Here is a 24,985-nt window from a genome sequence, read left to right as displayed (position 1 = left end):
CACAGACAGTGGGCTCAGCTGGTTATTCAACAAACATTCCTTCAGACATCACAGGCTCTGAGCCTTCTGGCTGGATAAAGATCCCCTGCAGCTGAGGTGCAGTCAGATGGGCGAGGCCCAGAGGCGCCTTGAGCGGTACTGGGCTCCTCTAGGAGAGCAGGGCTGGGGCTGCGGGTCTAGGAAGCAGCTGGGACAGGACACGGCGCTGGCCGCTCACTGTGGACAGAGGATGAAACCCAGGCAGGAGTCAGCGTGGGTGGGCACAGGGGGGCCAGGCTCAGGGAGGGACAGGGACCCAGGCGACGTGTACCCCAGATGCCAGTGTATCTTGGAAAGTCTACAAGGCGCAGGGAAGGGGGTCGCATGGGGGCCGCGGATGTGAGCCAAGCCTGAGGCGGGAGCGAGCTGGGGAAGCAACAGAGACGCAGGGAAGAAACCCAGGCCGACTGCTGAGAAGTCACGTGAGCAAAGGGCAGCGGGACACAGCCTTCTGGGGCCATTTCCCCAGCCTGCCAACCCCCCCATGTCTCGACACACTAACCACAACCTGTGGGGAGCAGGGTGGCCTCAGTGCCTGAGCCACAGGTGAGGGCCCTTGGCGCAACACTGGGCTCTCTCTGGGCAGCCCAAGTCCAGAGTTCCAACCAAGATGCCACAAGTAGCAGCTCTCCAAAACCCCAGGAAGGAGTCCAAAGGCAAAACATGCAAGAGACAAAAGAAATCGTAACCAATCAACCGAGCTCTGAAAAAATATTTAACTCCACTAGTAATTCAAAGAATTGCACCATTCCTCCCTACCAAACTTAACATTTGTTTGTTTTTTAATAACATTAAAGCACAGTTCTGAGAAGTCTAAAGTGAAACAGCAAACAAGCATATAAAATCTCTAACCACCTAAAAAGTCACGAAAGGATTTGATGTGGAGACCACAAGGACACTGGGGCCCTAGTTTCCCTCCGTCACACTCAGTCATTCACTCACTTATCAAACACCTACTATGCGCCAGGCCCCACGCTAAGTATTGGGAACACGGAATTAGGTAAGTAAGGCACCGTTACCTCCCTCAAGGACTTCGAATTGAAAGCTTAAAGCTAATCTATTCGTAGGCATCTATTCTTAGATTATGACTCAAGATATCAGTAAAGCTCAATGCACAAAAATATGCAAAGCAATTTCCTAAACACAAAAGCATCAGAGAAAGGAAAACTAAAACGCCACGAGGGAACAGCTAACTGAGCTATGGTGCCCACTCTGGACAGAACAGGAAAGGCCATTAAAAAATCACACAGTTTGCAAAAGCAAGAGCCCACCCACACGGGAAAAAGACAAGGCCCAAAACCCTAGTGCCCCGGGAGCTCTGCAGATCAAACGGGAAAATGGACCTGCGGAAAGATCTCAAAGCGTTCAGGGTGGGAGAAAACAATCTAATGGTCCCTTTTCTTCTTTCTCCTTTCCTGCATTTTACACATTTTTCTACGTGCATAATAGAAAAAACAATAAACTTTAAATGGCAGCCACAGCCCACAAAGTGGGATAAAGGACAAATAGCACCAGGGAGGTGGGAGAGAGGGACGTGGAAGGCGGGTAAGCAGGTAGAAACGGAGAGCAAAGGTGAGGAGGTGAAGGGCGGAAGAAAACATGAGGGGTAGGACTGTGACCCAGGGCCCACCTTTGACGCTGCTCAGCGACAGGGAACGCTCCTGGTCCGCCAGCCGGCCACTGCCGCCACTGTCCTTCTGCCGGGCCACGGCCACCGCGATGCCCACGGGTGGGTGTCGCACCTCTGCCTCTCCCTGGGCGCCGGAGCCCTCACGAGCGAAGGCCTTGGCGCTCTCGGGCCTCTCCGGGTCCCGCTTCAGCTGCCGGCCCCCGGCCGCTGCAGGGCCCGTGGGGTGTGCGAGGCGGGCCTGGGCGCGCGGGGCCGCCGTGGGAGCGGGCTCAGGCTTCATGGTGCCCAGGCCTCCGAAGGGGCTCTTCTTGCCGCAGCCGCCGGGGCGCACGGCCACAGCCTCGCGGGCGAAGCTGCCGCTGTACTTGATGAGGCTCTGCATGGCCGAGGCCTCTCCAGGCCCGTGGGCCGCGGCATGCACGTCGGCGCCCGGCCTGGCGCAGGCGGCCGCGGCGCGGGGCAGCGCGCCCCCAGGGTCCAAGTAGGCCTTCTTGGAGGCGGCGGCGGCCTCCTCCTCGGCACGGCTGGCGTGGTGGTGCTGTGCGGCCAGCACGGCCATCTGGGTGGTGGCGAAGTTGCCCAGCTCGAAAGGTTTCCATTTGTGCTCAGGGCCGGCGGGCGGGGGCGGCCGCGCGGGCTCCAGGCCGAAAAGCTTGGCGGCCTGCTGGGAGGCGGCGGCGGCGGGGCCGCGCGGGGCGCGCTCGCAGGGCCGCGGCTCGGCCTCGGGCTTGAGCAGCTCCTTGGCGGGGAGGTAGGCCCGGGGGTCCGGGGAGGCGCGCGAGGCCCGCGCCGGCGGGGCCTCGGCGGGCGGCGGCCGCTTGAGCGAGCGGATCACGGAGTTCTTCTCGCGGAGGCTCTCGGGCCGGTCCGGGGGCGGCCGCGGGGAGCCCGGCGGGGCCTGCAGGACGCCGGGCCTGCCCGCCTCGCGCTCCCGGGCCCGGGCGTCGCGCGCCTGCGACGCGATCTGGATGGGCCCCGGGCGCTCGTCGAAGGCCTCCACGGAAGGCACGAAGGTGGGCGCCACCACGCGGTGCTCGCGGCCCGGCTCGCGCGCGGCCGGCGCGGGGAAGATGGTGTAGACGCCGGCGGGGGCGGGCTGCGGCGCGCCGAAGGGCCCGGGGGCGGCGGGGGGCGCGGACGGGCCCTTGCTCGGCGGCGGCGGGAGCGGCGAGGGGCAGGGGCACGGCCCGGGGAGCAGGGCCTCTGCGCGCCGCAGCCGCGCGCTCTCGTCCTGGCGCGCGGCCTCCTTGGCGCCGCGGGCCGCCTCGGCCACCAGGGCGGGGAGCCCCGCGTCCCCCGCGCCGTTGCAGAGGCTCAGCGCCGATGGTGGTGGTGGCGGCGGCGGGTTCTTGCCCTTGGACTCGGGGACCGCCGTGCCAGGTGCCCGCGGGGGCCCCGGCTCAGCCAGGAAGGGCGACAGGCGCTCGGGGAGGCGCGGGGGCCCACGGTCCTGGCGGCCCTCCGCCCGCGCCTCTTGGGTCAGGTCCACCACGCCGCGCGGCCCAGCGGCCTCTTCGCGGGCCCGCGGGTCCTTCTTGCCAAACAGGGGGGGCGGCTCCCCGCCGCGGCCCGTCCGCTCCTTGGCTGGACCGTCCCGAGAAGAGCCTTTGGTGGAGGCGCCCGAGGAGTGGCCGCCTGGGGTCCTGGAGGAGGGCGCGTGAGCGTGCAGGGCGCCCGGAGCCCCCGCGGCGGGCAGGTAGAAGCCGTCTGCAGAAAAGCAAGAGCGCAGCCGTGAGCGCGTGCCCCCTCTGCCGGGGGGAAGCAAAGGCAGGCCCCAGAGGGTGCCCTAAACCCCAGGGGAAGAAGGATGGCCACGCACAGGGCAGCCCGGGGAGGACGGGCTCTGGAGATGAACGAAGCCAAGTTGAAACCTCGCCCTGGCCACCTACTAACCTTTCTGAGCCTCAGTTTCTTCATCTGTGAAAGGGGGAGGCCAGAATTAAGAGCTGCCCAAGGGCCCAACGGGACAGGACAACTAGAAGGCACCAGAAGGCTACAGGTGGGTCCAGAGAGCCTGTGGGGGCCCTTGGGGGCTGGGGCCTTGGAAAACAGCTGGGGTGCTGCCTGGAGTACTGGGTAGTGGTCTCCCGAACCTCATTCCACAGGCCCCACCCCACCCCCCAGTTTCCCCACTCCTGCCCTCTGACCTTTCTGGGTATCGAAAATGCTGGGCTGGCCCAGCTGGCTGAGGAGGGGGCTCCCGCTGCTGGGGGGCTCCAGGTGGTTCAGGTGGAGGTAGGATGGGTACAGCCCGCTGGGCAGGTGGGAGAAGCCTGCAAGAGAGAAAAGAAGCCAGCTGGGACACCTCCCGCCTCCCACTGGGAGCTTCCTTCCACCCTCTCTGCTTCTTGGAAATAAGGGCCTTGGCTGTCAGCCCCTGGTGCAGGGAGCCCTGAGGTTTACCACCAGCTCCCACAGCGAGGACTGACCCCTCCCAGTCCCGGCACTCCACTCCCAGGCAGCCCCCAGGGGCTAGGTCTCTCGAATCCCCCAGGAAAGGAATCAGACTGGATCCAGGGGAGGGCCGTGATGAAGAAGATGATGGCAGTTCTAATCGCAGACCAAGCCCTTTCAACTGCTTTGCCTTTGTTATTTTCATTTACATTTCAAAGAAAAAAACCTGTAAGGCAGATACTCTTAATATCCCCATTTTACAGATGAGAAAACTGAGGCTCAGAGAGGCCCCCTTGCCCAAGGTCCCCCAGCAGAGGAGCCTGGTTTTGCACTGAGGTCACCAGGACTTTTAACCTCAGCCCAACATAGACCTGGTTGAGTGGTGTACTGGTTTAACTTTTCTGCTGTGTGATGCCAAGCAGATTGCTTGCCTTCTCTGAACTTCAGCCTACCCAGCATGCCCTCCAGTGATGCCCAGAACCAGGGCCTTACAGGGTGCAAAAGACAGGAAAGGGCAGCCACGGAGAAAGAAACAAGAGGCCTAAAAGGGTACACGAGGCCGTTCAGCGGTCCCCAGAGGGCCAGGCAGGCAGGTGCTGGGGCACTGGGGGAGGGTCCTGCCTCTCCGCCTGGGCTTTGGGTTCTACAGGACCTCAGACTCATTGGCAATCCCTGAGGGACTTGGGTCCCCCATGCCCCCACTCCCTCCCTCCGATCTTCCCCCACAGCCCCACCCAATAATGACATTAATGACAATCACAAAACAATATGGAACACCCGATACATTATTTCACTTCACCACTGAAACAATGCTCCCAGGAAGGCAGTGGTCCTGCCGCCTTCTCATCTGTAAAATGAGCATAATAGTCCCTTCCTCACGGCTTGTTCTGGAGATAAAGTGAGTTCAAGTGTGCAGTGCTCTGTGCACAGGAAGAAGACTGCCTGTTTGCTGTCATTACGATCATTACTGGTATTTGCTGGCAAAGGAGAAAAGGGAGTCAGAGAGGGCAGGCAGAGGAGCAAGCTGCTGGCAGGTAGGCACCAGAGGCAGCCTCTGCTTCAGGCCCCTCAGCACCTCCCCCCGCGCTGTGGAAATGGGAGGCTCAGATGGGACCCCAGCCTGGAAGGACTGCCCACCATCCCAGACCTAGAGGCAGGATCGCCCTCTCCGTGTGGGGCACACGCAAGTCTGGACAATGACGGACTCACTCAGTGACAACGGCACAGAGGAGGAAGTGGGGAGACAGCAGATGGCGAAACGCCCAGGAAAGCCTGAACCTGCAGCAGGTGCTTCCAGGACCTGGGAGCACCCCGGGACACCCAGGAGGCAGCAGGAGCGAGCTAGCACCCAGCATCGGAAATCCACGGGAGCCCAAGGTGGGGGAGAAACTTGGGGTCCCCCAGGCCCATCCCTTCACTAACAGAGGGGAAACTGAGGCTCCAGGGAGACCCAGGGTTTGCTCTGGGCCAGCAGGGAAGCCAAGCTGGCAGACCCCTCACATGTAGGGGCGTCCCTGCAGGGCGGCAACAGGAAAGCCCAATGGCACCTGCTCCCACTGCTCCCAGAATTACAATGACTGTTGAGCTGACCGTGAGGGAGACGGCAGCACGCAGGACGAACTAGGCCCCGGCCTCGGGGCGCACGCTGGTAGGAAAAAGGGTATTTCACGAAAAAACACACAGATAAATGTGTCCTCAGGAGTGAGAGGTGGAACGGGGGTGGGGTGGGATGGGGATGGGGGAGAGTTTGAGCCAAGCCCTGAAGGCTGAACAGGAGACAGGCAGTGAGGGGCTGGGGAGAGGGGCTGCAAGCAGAGGGAACAGCATGTGTAAAGGCCCTGGGACAGCGGCAAGAAACGCTGAGCATCTGGAGAACAGCAGGGAGGCTGGATGACCAGGCTGGGCCCCACGGGCCACAGTGTAGAGGGGTGACCGTGGAGGTGGAGGGGAGGGTGCAGATTTGAGACGTGCTGGAGACAGCGGCCCAGTGCCCTCGGCCCGCCCGCCTGGCTTGCTCCTTACCTTCGTGGGCATGGGCGGCCCACAGCTGCACCATGGGCAGGTTGCTGGGGGTGGGGGAGCGGAAGGAGAGGTCAGAGGGCAGGGGCACCGGGTTCCCATGGGATGAGGCCGAGGGGCCCATCCCGCTGGCCACAAAGCTGCCCAAGAAGGCCTCGCCTGCAGAGAGAAGGGGGGCTGTCAGGCAGCCACCAGGCCACTGCCGCCCAGCCCACTGCCCCAAGAGCCCCGCCTCTCCCCACTTCTCGAAGCGGACCCTGGCAGGGAGACCAAAGAAACCTCCCTTGCCCTACCCAAGCCCCCGGGGCTCAGGACCAGCCTGGGTCAACTCAGCTAGACTCAGGGCTTGAGAAAACTGCCCAGTGAGACCCCAGACGCCTCCAGGACAGAAAGGCAGTACCATCCCCAGACCCTAGGGCGTATGGTTCTCCCCATCTGCAGCTGAAACCTGAGGCTCAGTGTGGGGCAGAGACCTCCAGAGGCTACAGAGGAGGTGGAGAGAAGTGCAGGTTCTGAGCTCCTGGACCAGGGAGGACACCAGAGCTGGTGAATGACCTCCAAGGACCCCACGGCAGCCCCTGGACAGGCCCAAACCAACCCTTCAGTCAACCCCGTGTGGAAGGAACCGTGTGCCCATTTCACAGATGAGGACGCTGAGGCTCGGTTATGGGACGTGCCTGATCTCACAGCCTGTGAGCAGGGACTCTGAATGCAGCTCAGCACTGGGTCCCAGAACTACAGGGAATTAGCAAGTGAATCAGGGAATGAATGAGAGCAGTGGGCACGGGAGGCAGCCCAGTCCCAGCGGGCTGTCCCTCAGAGAGCAGAGACCCCACTGGGGTCTCTCAAGTGGGGGTGTAGGGCCGACGGATGCCAGGAAGGACCATCGACTGGGGCCTGGGTGGAAACTGCACCCACCCCTGCCACGCCCCACTTGGCCAGGCCCCCACCTGCAGGGGCGTCTCCTCCCTCCTGCCACCCAGGGGCGCTTCCCCTACGCGCCAAACAGCCGCCTTTCAGGGGAAGACCCTGGCCGTCCGCCAGCTCACAGGCCGGAGGTGGGGGGCCTGTGAGACCTGGGCGGGGCCTTCCCTTCCCGGGCCTCTGCCTGCTCATCAGCAAAATGGGGATGACAGCTCCTCCCTGGAGAATCTTAGGGAAGGAAGACACACGCACTTAACAACAACAAGAAGCCGCTGCAGCCGCTCCGGCCGCCGAGGCACGAGCTCCCCGGGGGCCCCTCAGGCAGCCTCTCCCAGGCCCTGCGACGGGCGCTGTCTGCAGCGGCCCAGAGCGAAGTGGCCGCGGGGCCCACCGTGGGGGGGGCCCGGCCCGGCCCGCAGGGGGCTCACAGACGCCCGCCCACCCTCTGAGTCCCACCGCTCCGCGTGCAGGGCCTACAGACCCTCCCTCACCACCTCCCCTGGGGCACGGGAGGCCCCAGCACCCACCCAGGCCCTTCAGGGCGCACACAAGGGGCAGGGGCTCCTCCCCGTCCCCCCGAGCGGGCCGGGGGCAGGCGCAGCGACGCGAGGACGCCTTCTGGCCACACGTGGCGTCACCACCCCCCGCGTCCAGGCCCCCCCGCTGCAGCCCCGCCAGCCCCCTCACCGGACTCCAGCGCCAAGCCCTCGGGACCCAGGGCCATGGTGGCCGGTCAGCGCGCCCATGTGGCCCCAGCCCGGGCAGCAGGGCCTCCGGGCCGCTAGGCCCCCGGCTTCCTCCTCGGCGGGCGGCGGGGGGCCGGCTCCGGAAGCCGGCACCAGGGCTTTGCGCAAGGGCTTACATCAGCCGCCGGCTCTTCCTGCCCGGGGCCTCGCGGAAGCCGGGTGGCCCAGGCCTGCCCCTGCCCAGGCTTGTGAAACCCGCCCAGCAGCACCCCAGGCCCGACAGGGCGTTGCAGCCCGGATGCCACCAACGGCTCCCGCCTGCCACGGGGCTCAACGGTGCCCGAACCCCCTCCCCCGGGCCCGGCAGGGGCGGCGCGGGCAGGCCTGTGCCCTCCAAGAGCCGCTCTGTAACTCGGGCATGCCAGCCCCAGGACGGTGGCATGTATTTGCACAACTCCACTGTCCCCACCCCTTCCCCAAACTCTGCTCCTGAAGCAGCAGAGGGACAGATCTCGGACACACGAGACACACGTGCTGCCTGCCTCCCTCTCCACCTCGGGGCCGTCCCCGGGCCTCAGAGAAGCCCTCTGCCCAGGACAACGTGGAAATGTAGATCTGTGGCCCCCAGAAACGATTCTCCCCCTGCAGGTGGGACCGACGGCCTCACCCGAGGTACCCAGGACCCCGCACACAGCGGGCCTCAACTCTTGGCCTCCGTGACTGTATAGTATCTAATCTTCTCGGGGCAAAAGCAGACGGACGCGGGTTTGGATCAGGAGAGGAGGCACGCGCAGCCCGCGACACCTGAGCGTGCGAGTGCCACCCCGGCGGTCCTGCCTGGTTCCCCTGGGGTCGAGGACAGGCAGCTGACCCCACCTCCCCGCCACCAGCGTCTCCAGACTGCCTTCTGAGCTCCACACCGGGCCCCTCACCCCCACCCTGCCTCCCCGCAACGTACCTGGGGCTTTCATCAGGTACACATCTTCCGCTCCTCGCATCCTAACCCCTGCGTACAAAGAGGCGGCCTCGGGGCTCTGGGGGCAGTGAAGTCAAGCCAGAGCACCGCCGACCGCCGACCCCCACCCCCACCCCCGGGGCCTTTCCCCAGACTGAGCCTGGAGTGGGAGGGGTCTCCATCCCTCTCTTGAGGGACTGAGGTCAAGACCTGGCCACCCACCCTGGTCCCAGGCCGCCCCCTGGTGACCAGAGGCCTCCGTGCCACCTGCCCACCCAGGCAAGTGTCTCACTCCAGGCCTGCCCAAGCCTAGAACACAGAGTGGACCGATAGTAAAGTACCATCATTCACAGTTAGAAAGGGGAACCTAACCCAACTCCCGCAGCCACCGGGCTTCACACGAGGACGCTCAAGGAAACTTCCAACCAGCGTTTCATGGGGCACAGAGGACAGTCCCAAAGCCACACACAGGCCTGGACCAGAGACAGAGCCAGGGCTGAGCCGGAGCCCCGCCACGCAGCCCACACCCCTCCTACGGGGCAGCCACTCGAGGGCCCCCTGTGGGAGAGCGTTCCCGCTGGCCTGCCTGCCATCCTGGACAGACCAGAACCTGGTCAATCAGTGACACCTGTAACCAAGATGCCTGCACCTATTCTAGACCTTCGCTGGACACTCCAGGAGCCACTGGCCACTTGTGGCCACTGAGCCCTTGAAACGTGTGGCTGGTGAGACAGAGGAACCGCATCTTCAATTTTATTAAATTTTAATTAATTTAGACTTAATTTAGCCACAGTCTGGGTGGATCCTCCCTGCCCGAAACTGGAGCAGGGCAGGGACGGGGCCTCTGACAGGCCAAGCCCCCGCCACAGACGGGGGCGCAACAGAAGGGCCCCCAGGGGACAGGGAAAGATGAAACCCTGGTCCCAGTGCCCACAGGCTCTGTGATTCTGGGCGAGGTGCCTCACTTCCCCAGGCAGGATGACAGGACCCTCTCCCACTCCAGGTGGACGCACAGATTAAATGAGTCCACCTTTGTTAAACGCTCTGGTGAACTGCCTCACTATTTATAGCTACACAACCTGGGGTTTGGAGAAGCCCAGCAACTGCTCAAGGTCAGGGTCTGAGCGGGGACCACCGCCCAAATTCCATCTGTCCTTCCTTAAAATAAAATTTTAATTCTGAAACTAGAGAGCTGGTGTTCCACCTTTGTGCATGCACGTCCTAGGATGGAATCGCACGCATTCAATAGGTAATTGCGCATTATGTGAATTTCGTCGCGATTTAAAACAAAACACATAAGCTCCTCTCTCTGCCTCTGAATCTAACGCTGGGTCTCCCTGACCTCACTGCCCAGGGCACCCCAGGGCCCAGAGGTTCCTGGCCTGGTACCTTCCCATCCTAGCTCACCCTCCCACAGCGCTGGGCGTGAAGGAATCTTATTACCCCCACTTTACAGACTAAGAAACTGAGGCTCGGGACTTCCCTGGTGGTCCAGTGGGTACAACTCCAATGCAGGGGGCCCGGGTTCGATCCCTGCTCAAGGAACTGGATCCCCCGAGCCGCAACGAAGACCCGGCAAAGCCTAAATAAATTTTTTTTAAAAATGAAAAAAAAAGAAACCGAGGCTCAGAGAGATCGACATCACCAGGCCTGGACAACCAAGTCGCTCAGCTGACGCTACAAGCCCACTGCACACTGAGGCCTCGGCTCAGGAGTCCCACCACACTGGGCCCTCCACTCCAGACGGGCCACTGTCCCTCCGAACCTGAGTGAGGGAACCCCCCACACAGGGCCTGGCCCTCGGAGGTGCCTGGAAAACGGTCTTCCCCTTCTCTGGTCCCCAGTGAGAGAGGAAGGATGCCCCGCGGCAAGAAAGGAGGCCCGAGGCCGGCTATGGGGGAACTCGCCCCTGCTGCCGCCTGGAGGAGGGGCCTGGGGTCCCTCTGGGAACATAAGCAGCAGGGAGCTGGGCATGGGGCCCCCACTCCACCCGGCCTTGGCACCCCCCACCCCATCTCTGCCCCCTCCCGCACTGAGCTAACAGGCCCTGCCCTAGCTGCGACCCGCCAGCATCCCAGCCCCTCCCACCCCACGCACTGCACCCCGGGAGCACAGCAGAGAGCCGTGAGTTTGGGGGTGAGCCTGTTTTCAGCCATCGCCACCCCCCGATTTACACCCAGAACAAAGGAAGGGCTTCAGGGCTTGGCCGCCTCCAAGGCTTGGCCGCCTCCAAGGCTTGGCCAAGGTCCGTAGGAAGCAGAACTCAAAGCTCAAAAAGGTGTTTGCTTCCTTGCTTCCTCTCTTCCTCCCCTCGCCGCTCAGGCAGGGCTCCCAGGCGCGAGGGGCTGGGGACTGCCAGGCGCACCCTTTACGGGGCTGCACTACGCTCACCTGCCGGCAGTCCCCAGAGAGGGCAACGGCGAGGCCACCTTAGCCGGCCTCTGTAGAGGATGGAGTCTCTGGGATTCTTCCAGAAGCTGACTGTATAACAGGCACCTGAAGCCCTCGCTCCCACCAGCGGAGGAGGGGGACTTGGATGAGATCACACGGTGGGTACAAAGGTCTGGTAAACAATGAAGGACTCAGAGGACTTTATCACAGGCTAGGCTGGAATGTGGAGCAGCACAGCCCCACGGGCTGCACCCCAGGGCCTTTGCACCTCAGCCTGGAATCCATTCCTCCCTCCAGATACAGCAAGTTATGCAAGTTATCTGTATACTCCCCTCGGTATATACCTCACTCCCTTCTCTTACAGCCAAGGTGACACGGGATGAATGCGGCCTTCCCCGACTTGTGTCTCGTAAACTGCAACCCGCCCCACCCCACACCCTCGCCTGAATTATTCTTTCCACCGTGCTTATCACCACTTATCAGACCACATACACGTTAGTTCCTCCTTCATTGTAGTTCCTCCCCACCCACTGGAACAGGAGTCGCAAGCTTTTTTTGAAAAGGCCAGGTGATAAACACTGGAGGCGCTGCAGGCCTATCCCTCCTGCCTAACTGTACTTAAAACTCCTGGGCTTTGTCCCAGGGAAACTTTATTTACAAAAAACAAGAGATGCACCAGATCTGGAGGCAGTTTGCAGACCCCTGCGTTACAGGGTAAGTTTACTCCATCCCCAGTGCTCCCCCAGGCTGTACACCGTAGGTGCTCAATTAATGTTCATGGGTGGGAGGGACAGGCAAGGTCACAATCAGCTAGACTGAATGAAGGACGAGGAAGAGCCTTTCCTGGGTCCTACTTCACAGCCAGTAGGGCTTCAAGGCTTCACTTCATTCTGTCTCTAACCCACCGCCCCCACTCCACCAGCCCCCCAGCCTACCCGCCCTCCGCCATCAACTCTGGAAGGGAGAGAGTCTCGTCCCTTTTATAGATGAGGAAACCGAGGCTCTGACTCCAAAATTGACGCTATTCCACTCAGCCACACCACCCGGACTCCAGACCCTGCTTTCTTCTTTTCACTCCCAAAGACCGCTACCCAACCAAACAAGAAACGAATGTATCTTCCCTTCCTATTTTAATAGGTTTAGGCTTCACAAAGGAACTGCATCCCTTAAGATGTCACCAAAGGCTATCAGAGCATCTCATCAGCATGATCAGATCAGGGTTATCATCCAAAAAAAGAGCCCATTCTAGCCCAGAGCGCAGACATGTGACTTAGCCGTTTCTATGACAGCAGCTGAAAATAGTTTGAGGACCCTCTGGATAAAATGACCTTCAGATTCCCATTCATCCCAAGATTTCTGTTAATATCTAAGCCAGAGCAGGGGTTAATGCCCCGTCTTATAAAGAAAGAGCCTTATCATTCAATAAGAACCCCAAGCAATTCACAAATGAAGAACAGTAAATAATGGTCGAATTCAGGAAAAAGTATCACAAACAAGTATCGAAACAGGATGACATCATGTTCATCTATCAAATCAGCATATTTTTGGTTTGATTGTGGGCGGGGGGGGGGGGGGGGGAGTAGCACAGGGAGGGTGAGGACAGAGCCAACTCATCCCCAGCTTTCAGAAAGCAAATCAGCAGGCTAGCAAAGCCCAGACCCATTTCTGGGGGTCCCTCCCAAGAAAATCACCTTTGTGGGCAAAGATGTACTTGCCAGGATGCTCACTGCAGCCAAACTGATCTAGAGATTTAATGCCATCCCAATCCAAACCCCAGCAGGGGCAGGGGGCATGGAAATTGAGAAACTGTCTCTAAAAGTGACACAGAAAATGAAAGTAGGGTGAAAAGTTGATGAGATATTTGCACGCCCATGTTCACAGCAGCATTATTCCTATTCACAATAGCCGAAAGGTGGAAGCAACCCAAGGTTCTACTGGATAAACAAAATACGGTCTATCTTTACACCGTGAAATATCATTCAACCTTAAAAAGAAAGGAAATTCTGACACCTGACCCAACATGGATGAACCTTGAAGACAGGATACTAAGCAAATAAGCCAGGAACAGAAGGTCAAACACACTTCTAGGAGGTCCCTGGAGGAGTCAAATCCATTGCGACAGGAAGTAGAAGGGTGGGCGCCAGGGGCTGCGGGAGGGGGAATTAGTGTTTAATGGGGACAGAGTTTCGGTTTGGGAAGATGAAGAGTTCTGGAGATGGAAGGTGGTGACAGTTACATGACAATGTGAATGTATGTAATGCCTCTGAACTGTACATGTGAAAATCGTTATAACAGTAAACTTCTATGTATTTTACTAGTTAAAAGAAAAAGTTATATAGAAACACAGAAAATCAAGAATAGCCAAGGCAAGGGACTTCCCTGGTGGCGCAGTGGTTAAGAATCCGCCGGCCAGTGCAGGGGACACAGGTTCGATCCCTGGTCCCAGAAGATCCCACGTGCCGCGGAGCAACTAAGCCCATGAGCCACAACTACTGAGCCTGTGCTCTAGAGCCCAAGATCCACAACTGCTGAGCCCATGTGCCACAACTACTGGAGCCCGCACACCTAGAGCCCCTACTCTGCAACAAGAGAGGCCACTGCAATGAGAAGCCCACGCATCACAATGAAGAGTAGCCCCTGTTGGCCTCAACTAGAGAGAGACCGCATGCAACACAGCCAAATAAAGAAATAAATAAATTTATATTAAAAAAAAAGAATAGCCAAGGCAACCTTCAAGATAAGAATAACACAGGAAGACTCAGGCTATCAAATACCAATAATGCAGCTGGTGTGGCATGGGCACATGGGCACGTGAACAGGCCTAGGGGGACAGGACAGTTCAGGAACAGGCCCACCACTGCACACGGTGGAGAAAGGGTGGTCTTTTCAATAAACACTGCTGGTCTGCTCGGACACCCATATGAGAAAAGCCATGGATCTTGACCCCCTATTTCACACCATACACAAAAATCCATTCCAGGTGCACTGCAGATCCTCATAGGAAAGCCAAAGTTTCTAGAAGAAAACACTGGAAAATTCCTTTGTGACCCAACGGCAGCTAAAGTTTTCTTAGAGACCCCATAAAAAGCACTGACCATAAAGATGAGATCAATATACAGAAGAACATGATAATTAGGAATGTCTATTCATCACGTGACACCATTAGGAGAATGAAAACGTAAGCCACCTCATGGAAAAAGACCTGTGGCCCAATAAAGGGCTTCTATCCAGACTATATAAAGAATGTCTGCAAATCAATAAACAAAAGACAGACAACACAACGTAAAAACCTGCAAGATTCAACAAGAGGGTGGCAAATAAAGACATCCAAGTGGCCAGTACATCCATGACAAGGTCCTCAGCCTCTTCAACCATGAAGGAAATGTGAATGAAAACGTCTATACACACACCAGAAGGGTTAACGCATCTGAAAGGAAAAATGGGGACTTCCCTGGTGGTCCAGTGGTTAAGACTCAGAACTTCCACTGCAGAGGGCACGGGTTTGATCCCTGGGGAACTAAGATCCCGCCAGCCACATGGCACGGCCCAAAAAAAAGGAAAAATGGACAATATTATTACACAGTCAGAGGGAGCATAAATTAGCACAACCATTCTCAAAGAGTTTGGCAGAATCTAGAAACCTTTCTGACCCAGCAATGCCCTTGCAGGTCTGTGGACAAAGATTGCAAGTTGGAATTCAAAGACCTTCTCACCAGTAATTGCCAAAACTGGAAAATAACCCAAATGTCCAACAAAACCTGGATGAACAAATTGTGACATTCCCACAGGAGGGAAACCCTTCAGCAAGGAGAAGGCACCACGCGACCGGGGCAGGATAAATCTTACCACCTCACACCTGAGGGCCCCAGCAGACAATTCAGAGAGCGGGTGGTTTAAGCCAGGCAGGGGTCACCCTGGGGGAGGGTGACGGAACAGGGCGCCTGGGTTTCCTCCTCAACGTGGTCGGTTCCGTTTGTGAAAAAAATAATTAAACTGTACGTTTATGATCTCTGCTTATTTCTGTGTGTCCCTAAAACCCCAATATAAAAATATCCTTTAAAAAATTGAGCAAGGAGGGAGGCCAATCTGAACACAAGCATGGAAAGTGTTACATTTTCAGTAATTTTCATGGAACTCTCACACTGACAAAATTTGCAAAAACCAAAACAAATATATAAACAAAAATGAACGCAGAAAGGAAAAGGGGAAGAGCAAGAAAAATTCTTCTTCATACCTCATCTCTCCCCAGCCCCTGCCTTTCTCACCAGAGAGCTCAGGTCTGGCCCCTAGACCCCACACTTCCTGGCTGTGTGACCTTGGGGAGGTGACACAACCTCTCTGAGCCTTACCTTCCTCTAAAATACAATGGGGAGTTCCCTGGTGGATTAGCGGTTAGGATTCCAGGCTTTCACTGCCATAGCCCAGGTTCAATCCCCGGTCGGGGAACTGAGATCCCACAAGCTGCGTGGTGTGGCCAAAGAAATAATAACAATAAAATAAAATGTTTAAAGGAAAAAAAAAGCTATCACCTTTAAAAAAATAAAATAAAATCAAGTAAAACTAAGGGCAGGAAAGAAAGGAAAGAAGCTGTGACTGGAGCCACGCCTATGTCCTCCACTTCCTGGCACTCCCCTCTCCCCGAGGAAGGTGACACAAGACAGACCAGCAAGGCTGAGGGGACAGAGCTAGACGGTGGGGGGCTTACCCTGTACATTCTTGGTGCTGTGACTAGGCCACAGGACGTGTGACCACTGCCAACGTCCCCGAGCTCCCATCCACGCGGTACACGTGGCTGAGAAGCTTGAGCTGCAGTGGTTCCTCCTCGGAGCTAAGCAGAGGCTCTGAAGCCACCGGGCCAAATCGACCTGCCCCACCCCCCCACCCCCACCCCCAGGAGGGGAAGGGTCCAGCTGGCCTGAGGGCTGGCCCGAGGGAGGCAGGAGGGGCTTCATTCCTCCAGCTCCCCACTCCTCCCTCCCCTCCTGCTGGAGCCAGCCCTGACCCCAAGACAGTCGGAGCCCAACAGGCACCTTTCAGCCACCCAGACCTCCCAGCTCCTCCCCAGCAGAGGTCACCGCAAGAGAAGGGCCATCTGGGTTTAAGGCAACCCCTCCCCCAGCCCAGAATCTGGGCCCCCTGTAGGCTAGGGCTTTGCCTCGCTCCCACCAGACGCCCAGCCCACAAAGTAGGTGCTCGAATCTAAATAAAGGGAATCCCAAGACAGCCCAGAGCGGTCAAGGCCGCAGCCCGGCCAATGATATGCAAATGCATCCACCCCAGCCTCGCCCCAGGGCTCCAGACGTTCTCAATTCTAAAGCAATTACAGAGGATTTCCCCCATTGATTTCTCTTCCCCCTAGCGGAGGTCCTGGCCTAGAGGAAGCAGAGGTAGGGATGCAGGGAGGGCCTTCTAGGAACTGTGGACCAAAAGCAAGGCAGCTTCTGAGTGGGGAAGGCGGAGACAGGGAGGAGCCAGGTCCCTTGGCACACGGGCCAGGGGAGGAGAGGGGGTCGGATCCCAGAGTGGGGGCACTGAGACCTAATAGGAAAAATCCTTTCCTGGGGCCCTCCCTGGCGGTCCAGTGGTTAGGACTCCACGCTTCCACTGCAGGGGGCACCAGTTCCATCCCTGGTCGGGGAACTAAGATCCCGCGTGCTCAGCCCCTCCAAAAAAAAAAAAATCCTTTCCCAGAACGTCACAAAGCGACAGTAACATGGTTTAAAAAGGGAACAGATTACTGGGGACCAATGGAGCCCTTAAGGGTCTTGGCTGCATTCTCAGGGCTGGTGTGGGGACCAAAGTGAAAATGGGGTCTGAGTACAAATCCTCATCCTTAAAAGGTACACTTAGTTCTTGGAAGAGGGGCGGCCGGGTTTAAACTCCCTGCAGGCAGTTAACAGAACTCCTGCCTGTTCCACTCAGTCAACAAGTCCCACACTTGGATCCCAGTCCCATCAGCTTGCTAGCACCTCTTTCTAAAAGGGAAAACCAGTCACCAGACAGCCGCAGAGCTGCAGAGTCTCCTACGTGAAAGACAAATGAACAAAAAAGACCCAGAGGAACAGAGACCATACCTGAGAGAAGAAAACTCTGGAAAAAAATACAATATCTCCCAAGAGATGAGACCGAATGTAACCATGAAACAAGAACAGGAGGCTATTGAAAAAAAAAAAAAAAGGAGCCGCCAGATTATGAAAAAGAGCTCCTAGATATTAAAAATATGACAACTTAATTTAAAAAATCAAGCTGCAGGGTTAGAAGACACAGTTGAGAACATCTAGAAGGCAGAAGAAACAACGAGATGGAAAAATAGCAAAGAAAGTAGAAGAAAAGTAGATAAGCCATCCAGGAAATCCGCTAATGGAGGCACTAGAGAGAACAGCGAAAATGGTGGGGAGGAATTTATAAAATATCAATAAAATTAACCGTAATTCAAAAAGTCTTCATACAAACTGTAAAAGTTAAGCACTATTACTCACTTTGCAAAAGAGAAAACTGAAGTTTAGAGGGTGAGCCAACATGTTCAAGGCCACGTGGCTAGTAACTGGAAGAGCATGTATAGGAATTTCAGAGCCCGTGCTCTTAACTAGTATCTGGTTCTAAGAGATTTTAAGCATTTGTAAAAAGAAAGGAAAAAAGTTCACCTACAAAGGTCAAGAATCAAAATAACATCACACCTTCAAAAAGCTGCACTAGAATTTAGAAGGTGATGTTAGTTTCCCCAAATTATTTCCAAGATGCCAGTCAGGTATGAAGGCAGAATAAAGGCATTTTCAGGTGGACTAGGCCTCAAAAAAGTTGCCTTCCATGTTCCCTTTCACAGAAGGCTAATGCAAGATATGCTCCACCAAAACAAGGAAGAAAAGCAGGAAAAAGGAAGGAATGAGACTCAGGAAACAGGAGATGCAACACAGCACAGGGGGATAGTGAGTCTGAACAGGTCCGAGCACCAGGCAAACCAGACTAGAGCAGGAAGAAGAAAAAGCGCAGGAAGGAAATCTCCAAGAAAAGAAAGAGGCAGCCCATCCAACAGATTTAACCAAATGAAACGATCTAAGCAACAGATGAGAAGACAGAGATTCTAAAAACTCCCCGCAAACTGGGGTAAAAAAAAAAAGAGGCAATTAATAACTCAAGGAAATAAAGAAATGAATATTATACTGCTTGGCTCAAATAGGAACAACACTTACAAACTCAAAGCCGTAATAATAAAACTGGTTTAAACAAAACTGTATTTCACAAATTTGGGGAGGAGAGAGGGAGTAGAAATGCGGGCAGGGAAGACACCAAGGCAACAACAGCAACAAACACTAATTATTTTCCAGACACTGTTCTAAATGCTTTACCCGTATTAACAATTTAATCCTCACAACAATCTCATGAAGTAGATACTATGATTATTCCCATTTTACAGATGAGAAAACCAAGGTAGGAGAGGTAAAAACACTTGCCTACGGTCTCATACTGTAAATAGGAGAGTCAGGATAGAGACGTGGACCATCTATGCAAAATCCCCATCTTCTGTAGAAGTCAATAAAGAATCTCAAAACCTGAAAAATAACTAGCAGTAGAAGCAAGTTATTACAGAGAAATATGGATGAAAAGGCCAAAAGAAATAGCTAAGAGATTAAAAGGCAGCAAGAGATTGCTGGTTCTCTTTATAATCCTTCTCTCTCCGACTTTTTAAATGATACCTAACTTTGACTCTAAAGTTTATGCCATGCATAAAGCAGAGTGTACACTTTCACTGGGTGAATTTTACAGGATGCAAAGTTTTCCTCAATGAGGGGAAAAAATGTTTAAGATGCACGCACAGGGTTTCCCTGGTGGTCCAGTGGTTAAGAATCTGCACTTCCACTGCAGGGGACATGGGTTTGATCCCTGGTAGGGGAGCTAAGATTCCGCATGCCACACGGTGCAGCAGGAAAAAAAAAAAAAAAAAGAGGATGCATGCACAATTAGATACTACTATTTACTCACCAGAATGAATAGAATTTAAAGCAACTGACAATATCACATGCTGAGAAGACAGGGAATGGTGCAACCATTAGAAAGCTCACAGCTACAAAAGCTGAATCTACACACACTCTGTGACCCACCAATTCCAGTCCTGGATCCTATATACGCAGCCAAAGAAATGTGTACCTATGTGCGCCAAAAGGCCGTGATCATTGCAGCACTATTCACAGCAAACACTGGAAACAACCTGAAAGTCCATCGACAGAGGAGTGGGTGGACTGTGCTGTGCGGGATGCTAAACAGCGACCAGAAACTGATGCCTGCCTCACACCTCAGGTATGGGTGAATCTTACACACCCAGGATGAGGGAAAACAGCCAGAAATCAAAAAGGACACGCGGCGTGATTCCATTCACAGAAAGTTCAGATACAAGCAAAACGCATCTAAGGTAACAGAAATAAGAATGAGGTTGGGGGTGGGGTGGAAAGTGACCAGGAGAGAGCAGAGGGAATCCTCTACATGCGGGAAATGTCCTGATCTTGAGCTGGCTGGTGCTGGCATGGGTGTGTTTGTTTTGTAAACCTGCGAGTACTGACCACTCCAGATTGAAGTATTTTACAGAATACCCGCTGTACCAAAAAAGGAGAATAATAAAAATGACGGGTTCCGTTTGGGACCGTGCAGTCTAAGGAAACTGTGGACCACCCAGAGGGACTAAATACACAATTTCAGAGGCCCTGCAAGAGGACCAGACTAGAGCTAGGGATTCATGAGTCATTGGTTAATGACAATTATAATTACAGCAATCACGTTTACTGTAACTTTTACAGAGGGCTATTTGTGTGCAGGCACTTCAATACCACTAATGAACCCATTTCACAGATAAGAAAATCTAGGCTTAGAGTCATCACCCGGTAAGTGGAGGAGCAAGATCTAAACTCCAGCAATCCGACCTCGGCCTGAGGCCCTCCTGATCCCAACAGTTATCTGGAGATTGCAAGACAGAACCGCAGGGACTTCCCTGGTGGTGCAGTGCTTAAGAATCTGCCTGCCAATCCAGGGGACAGGGGTTTGATCCCTGGTCCGGAAAGATCCCACATGCCACCTGTGTGCCAGAACTACTGAGCCCAAGCACCGTAACAACTGACGCTCCAGCACTCTAGGGCTCGCGTGCCACAACTACTGAAGCTCCGCAACAAAAGAAGCTACCACACTGAGAAGCCTGTGCACCTCCATGAAGAGTAGCCCCCGCTCACCACAACCAGAGAAAGCCCCCACATAGCAACAAAGACCCAATGCAACCAAATAAAATAAAATAAAATGATAGAACCTCAGCTGGTGCATGAAGGCCCTGAACATGCAAAATTATTACTGAGAGTGTGTGAAGCAGGTTTTTTATCCTGGGCTGGGGGTCCATCACTTTCATTAGCTCATAAGGAATCTGGGATGCAGCGGGTAAACGCATTCAAAGCCTGCAAAGGTGGTGAGTTTCTGTGATTCCCCTCAAGCAGCCTTGATTTCCTCCAGAGTCACATGCCACACCTCTGCGGGCAGCTGGTGTGGCAAGGACCCTAGCCCTGGGGGCCAAGATTGACCCCTGGCCGGGGCTCCCCGCAGCCCCAGGGGAGGCCCAAGGCCTGTCCTGAGCAGCGCCCACTGATGCCCTCAAAAGCTGGGCTGGGAAGTAAAGGACAGGGGAGGTCCACGATGGGGATAGAGTCTCGGTGAGAGACAGGACAGGGCTCCAAGTGACCTGGTGGCAGTTAAGTGAGATCAGACCGCAGACTGCTCCACAGCAGGAGCCGAGAGCACCCTGACCTGGCCAAGTCAAATGAGAAATGCTCAATCACCGCCTTCTCCCCACATCTGTTCCTCCCCTTTCCTCCAAAAGTAGCATTGACCAAAAATCCATCTGTTGTCCTCCTTATCTGCCCCTCCACATCTATCTCAGCAGCCCCACCTCCGCAAGGCACCAAACCCTGGCCACGTCCAGCCTCCCCCACCCCGCCTCCCCAGTCCCTATCACCTCCCGGACAGCCTCCTCACCACTGACAAGTTCTCTGCTTCCCTCCCGTCTACCAGTCTCCAGCCATCCAGACTCATTTTGTGCAATGCTTATTTGGAAATCGTTTCAAACTCAAAGCAAAGTCTAAAATAATATGACTAAGGAATGGTCCAACTGCCATATGACTTCCCCCAGGTTCGGCAGTCGTGAACTGCTTTTTCACCCCACATGTTATTTGAAGTTGTTTCATTTATTGTTTTCTCCCACGTCTACAAATCTTAGATATTGTTTTTGTCTCTGCCTGAGCCATTCCTGAGAGTACGCTGCAGACGCTGTGTCCCCTGCCCCTCAACACTTCAGTGTTCCTACTTCCTAAGAGCAAGGACGTTCTCTTACGTAATCACAGTACAGCGCTCAACTCCAGGAAACATAATACTGACTTGATGCTATCGGCTAATCTACAGTCCATATTCCAATTTCGTCAATTGCCCCAGTGATGTCCTTTAGAGCAATTTCTTCCCTGATCCAAGATCCAATCGAGGGCCATATATGGCCTTTTGCTGTCGGTTTTTTCATCTCCTTTAACCAGGAATGATTCTCAACCTTCATCTCACATGCCACTGACATTTTTTAAGAGTTCAGACTAGTTCTGTAAAATGTCCCTCAATTTGAGTCATTCCCTCCATTTGAAACCCTCCACTGCCTTCTCATTCCTCACAGTTTGAAATTCCAAGACCTCATTACTGGCCTTCAGGGACCTGCAGGGTCCCACCCCCACAACCCCTCCACCCCACCCCCAGCTCTGGCCATTCTCAGGGCTCACAGCCCCTCACCACTCCGGCCAAAAAAGACCCTCAGCATTTCTTTCCTTCGCAGCCTCTCTCTCTTTAAAATGCCTTCCTTTGCTGACTTACGTTTACTGCCTGGCCCTGCACACTAAGACGGGAGCTCCAACGACAGCAAAGATTTCTGTGTCTGGTCATCACTGATTCCCAGGGCCAGAGCAGTGCCTGGCATGCAGGAGGCACTTGGAAATCCTTTGCCGAATAAATGAACAAGTGAGGAAAGAAGAAAGCGCTGAGGCTGAGAGCTAAAGAACCAGGAGGCTCAGAGAGCCAGGGGGCTGGGGAAGCCCTTCCAGATTCTAGAACCTTCCCCAGGCCTGCCCTGTGCCTCTGCCCAGAGAAGGATGCACCCAGCAAAGCTCCCTTATCTTGGGGATCGCATCCCTCCATCAGCCAGTCCCACTGATTAATCTTTTTAAATCAATCCCAGTAGGCTGACAGGCTGGATTCCAGAGATAGAGCTGATCAGACCCTGGAGAAGGCCTGTAGCCCGCTATTGTCCACTGGTTGGTCCAAAGTGCAGGGCCTCTCCATCCTGATCCTGGGTTCCCACCCCTCATTCACATACCCTCCAGGGGCCAGCCCGGGGTGTGGGGGCAGGGAGAATAAACATCTAAGCACAAAATCCTGCGAATAGCTCTTTAATTGCAATGGTGAGGAGGACTGAGTCCAGGCCTCTCCACCCCAGAGCAGAGGGGCAGGTCCACCAGGTGCTTGGCACTTACTTGTCCATTTCACCCACTGCTGTGAACATTTTAGGGCTCACGTACCTAATAATACTCAAGGTTATGGGAAAGGTAACTGGGACCCTTTACCCCAAACCCCTTTTATTCTTGATTTCACCTCCTCTTCTGCAGAGGAAGGAACCACCCCTCGCCACCCAGACCATGATGCAGAAAGCCATCTCCCAACACCCCCGTCAATACCCGCCTGAGTGGGGTCCCAGCCACCACCCCCCAGCCAGGGTCCCTTCCAGCTGTGAGCTCCCGGCGGCAGCACTCTGCCCTGGAAAGCTGAGCTCCCGCCCACGCTGGAGTCCAGCGGTAACTCGGCCTCTCGGGCTGTGTGACCTGGGGCAAATAGCTCAGCTGCTCCAGGCTTCCCAGTACAAACATAAACAAATAAAGATGAGGCCGATAACGCTGGCGAGACTTAGGGAGCTGACAGCCAAGAAGGTGATGCCCGTTGAAAGCGAAAATGGAGCACCTGCACCCCGCAAGGAAGGCGGGACGGGCGCTGGGCTGAGAAATTTGTAATCCGTCCCCACCCCAAGCAGTGAATGGGGAGCAGGTCCCCACCTCCTGGCTCATGGGATTAGCACCGGGCTCGGCCTGGGCGCTGGCCCAGGGTCTGGGGGTCCCTCGGTCTCAGGGCAGCCAGTGGACATGCGGGGAGCAAGAGGCAGCGCCAGCCCCCCACCCTTCCCTCCCGGGTGAGCACCCGCCCGAGCGGCGGCTTCCGCGCCCTTCCCAGGCAGCGCTTCCCGCGCCGGCGGCTGTTTCCTCCATGACCTCAGCCGCCGAGCACGCAGAACTCCGGCAGCTCGTAACGCACAAGGTGCCGGCACAGGCCTCTGCGGCCACCCACCTCCCGCTGCACGTCCTCGTCCTGCCTGGCCCTCCACCAAGCCCCTTCGGCCCGTGCCTCAGCCTCCCCATCCACCCCATGGGCCTCAGGCGGTCTGGCTGCTGCGACTGGGCTCGGCGCGGCCCCGGCACGGTGCGCGCACGCAGAGGCCCCCTTGAGTCGTGGCTGTGTTCCCGGCTTCTGATTAGAACGCTTGGCCGCTGCCGGGCCCGAGCCCGATTGGAGACCGCGAGTCCGCGGCGCCCTCTCCCAGCCCCTCTCGGAAGGCGAGGGACGGCTCTGCCAGCCAGAAAGACCCGGGGTCTGACTCCTAGGCCACAGAATCCTGCCACCTCCCCGGGCTGGGCCAAGCGACCCTAAGAGCACAAAGATTACCGCGGCCTCTGGGGGCGCGCAAATGCGAACATAACAGTCCAAGCGGCCCTTTGTACCCCAGGGCCGCCCCCAGCCCTGCCTCTAGGGTCTCCAGCACCCCTCCATCGCCCGGAGCGCACCACTTGGGAGAAAACCCTAACACTCATTGTGGCCACCCGAGCAGAGTTCCTGGGGGACACGCGCGCCCCAAGGCCACGACCGGGTCCTCGTCCCCCCCCTCCCCCCAGGCGGGGATCTTCGCGCTCCCGGCCCCCGCGCGTGCCCCTCCCCCGCCTGGCGCCTCACAAAGACCCTTTGTCCCGCCGAGTCCTGGGACTCAGGTTCCCGAAAAGTTCCAAGAGAAAAATCAAAGAGAGAGGCAAAAACAGCAAGTGCTGCAGAGCGGGCTGGGTCGGCGGGGCAGGGCCAAGGCGGCTGCTGCGGCCAGAGGTGTCCCCTCCAAGACCCCAAGGCCAAGGGAGCGTCGGGGGCTCCCAGGGAAGTCACAAGAATCCTAGACTACACTTTGTTGTGGGAGAAGTGTATTTTTTAAAAGTCGAGGCGTGGGACACCAGGCACAGAAGCTGGAGGCAGCCGGGGGAGGAGGCACCGGGTTTCCTGCGGCGGCCGAAGGCAGGTCTGGAGGTCCCCGCGTCTCCCTTCCCACCCCGCCGGACTGGAGCGGCCGAGGCCTGCCTAGGGCAAGCTTCTCCCTCTCCGGTGCGGTCCCCACTGAGCCTGGGCAGCCCCTCTTGGGAAATGACAGGAGCCACCGGGCCTTCTCGGCAACCTCCTCCCGCGCTTGCATGTCAGACCCAAGGTGTTCCCTGCGCCGACCGTGGCCGCCGATCCGCTCCGACGCCTCTTCCTTCCCCTAGCTTCGGGATGGCGGCTTCCCAACGTCTGCATCCCTGCCGCGCGGCGCGCCTGCCTTCCCACCGGAGAACAAGGGGTCCCCGGGGCCGGGATTGCTGCCCTCCTCCCAGAGTGTGGGTCCTGCCACCGCCGTTGTCTTCCCGGGGGATGAGGGGTTTTCCAAAGGCCGCCGGCCGCCCGCCGGAGGCCGCATTCCCGGGGCTGGGGTCTCCGTCCTCCCGCAACCCCAGGCACCCGGGCTGGTGAGAGACCCCGCACGAGAGCTGAGAACCTAAGGGCCGAACCCGGGCCCACAGCGCTGAAAGCACATTTGCCAAGAAG

General features: G+C 56.6%; 1 protein-coding gene across 7 annotated transcripts in view; it reads right to left on the bottom strand.

The window, feature by feature from the left end:
• Window positions 1-24,985, bottom strand: part of TNRC18 (trinucleotide repeat containing 18) — an 89,113-nt gene that overhangs the window by 60,956 nt on the left and 3,172 nt on the right. For 4 of the 7 annotated variants that reach the window (XM_057695054.1, XM_057695057.1, XM_057695055.1 and 1 more), the window contains 3 exons: window positions 6,086-6,241; window positions 3,817-3,942; window positions 1,670-3,376 (listed from right to left, as the gene is read on the bottom strand). In XM_057695054.1, the coding sequence (XP_057551037.1) occupies window positions 1,670-3,376; window positions 3,817-3,942; window positions 6,086-6,241 (1,989 nt within the window). Of the gene's footprint in view, window positions 1-1,669; window positions 3,377-3,816; window positions 3,943-6,085; window positions 6,242-7,693; window positions 7,845-24,985 lie in introns of those variants that run through there. The other 3 variants (XM_057695059.1, XM_057695056.1, XM_057695061.1) reach the window with 3 other exon arrangements.

Source organism: Hippopotamus amphibius, chromosome 9, assembly GCF_030028045.1.
Source record: "Hippopotamus amphibius kiboko isolate mHipAmp2 chromosome 9, mHipAmp2.hap2, whole genome shotgun sequence".
NCBI lineage: Eukaryota > Metazoa > Chordata > Mammalia > Artiodactyla > Hippopotamidae > Hippopotamus > Hippopotamus amphibius.
The sequence above is the reverse complement of the archived record's forward strand: the minus strand, read 5'-3'. Positions and strand labels throughout refer to the sequence as shown.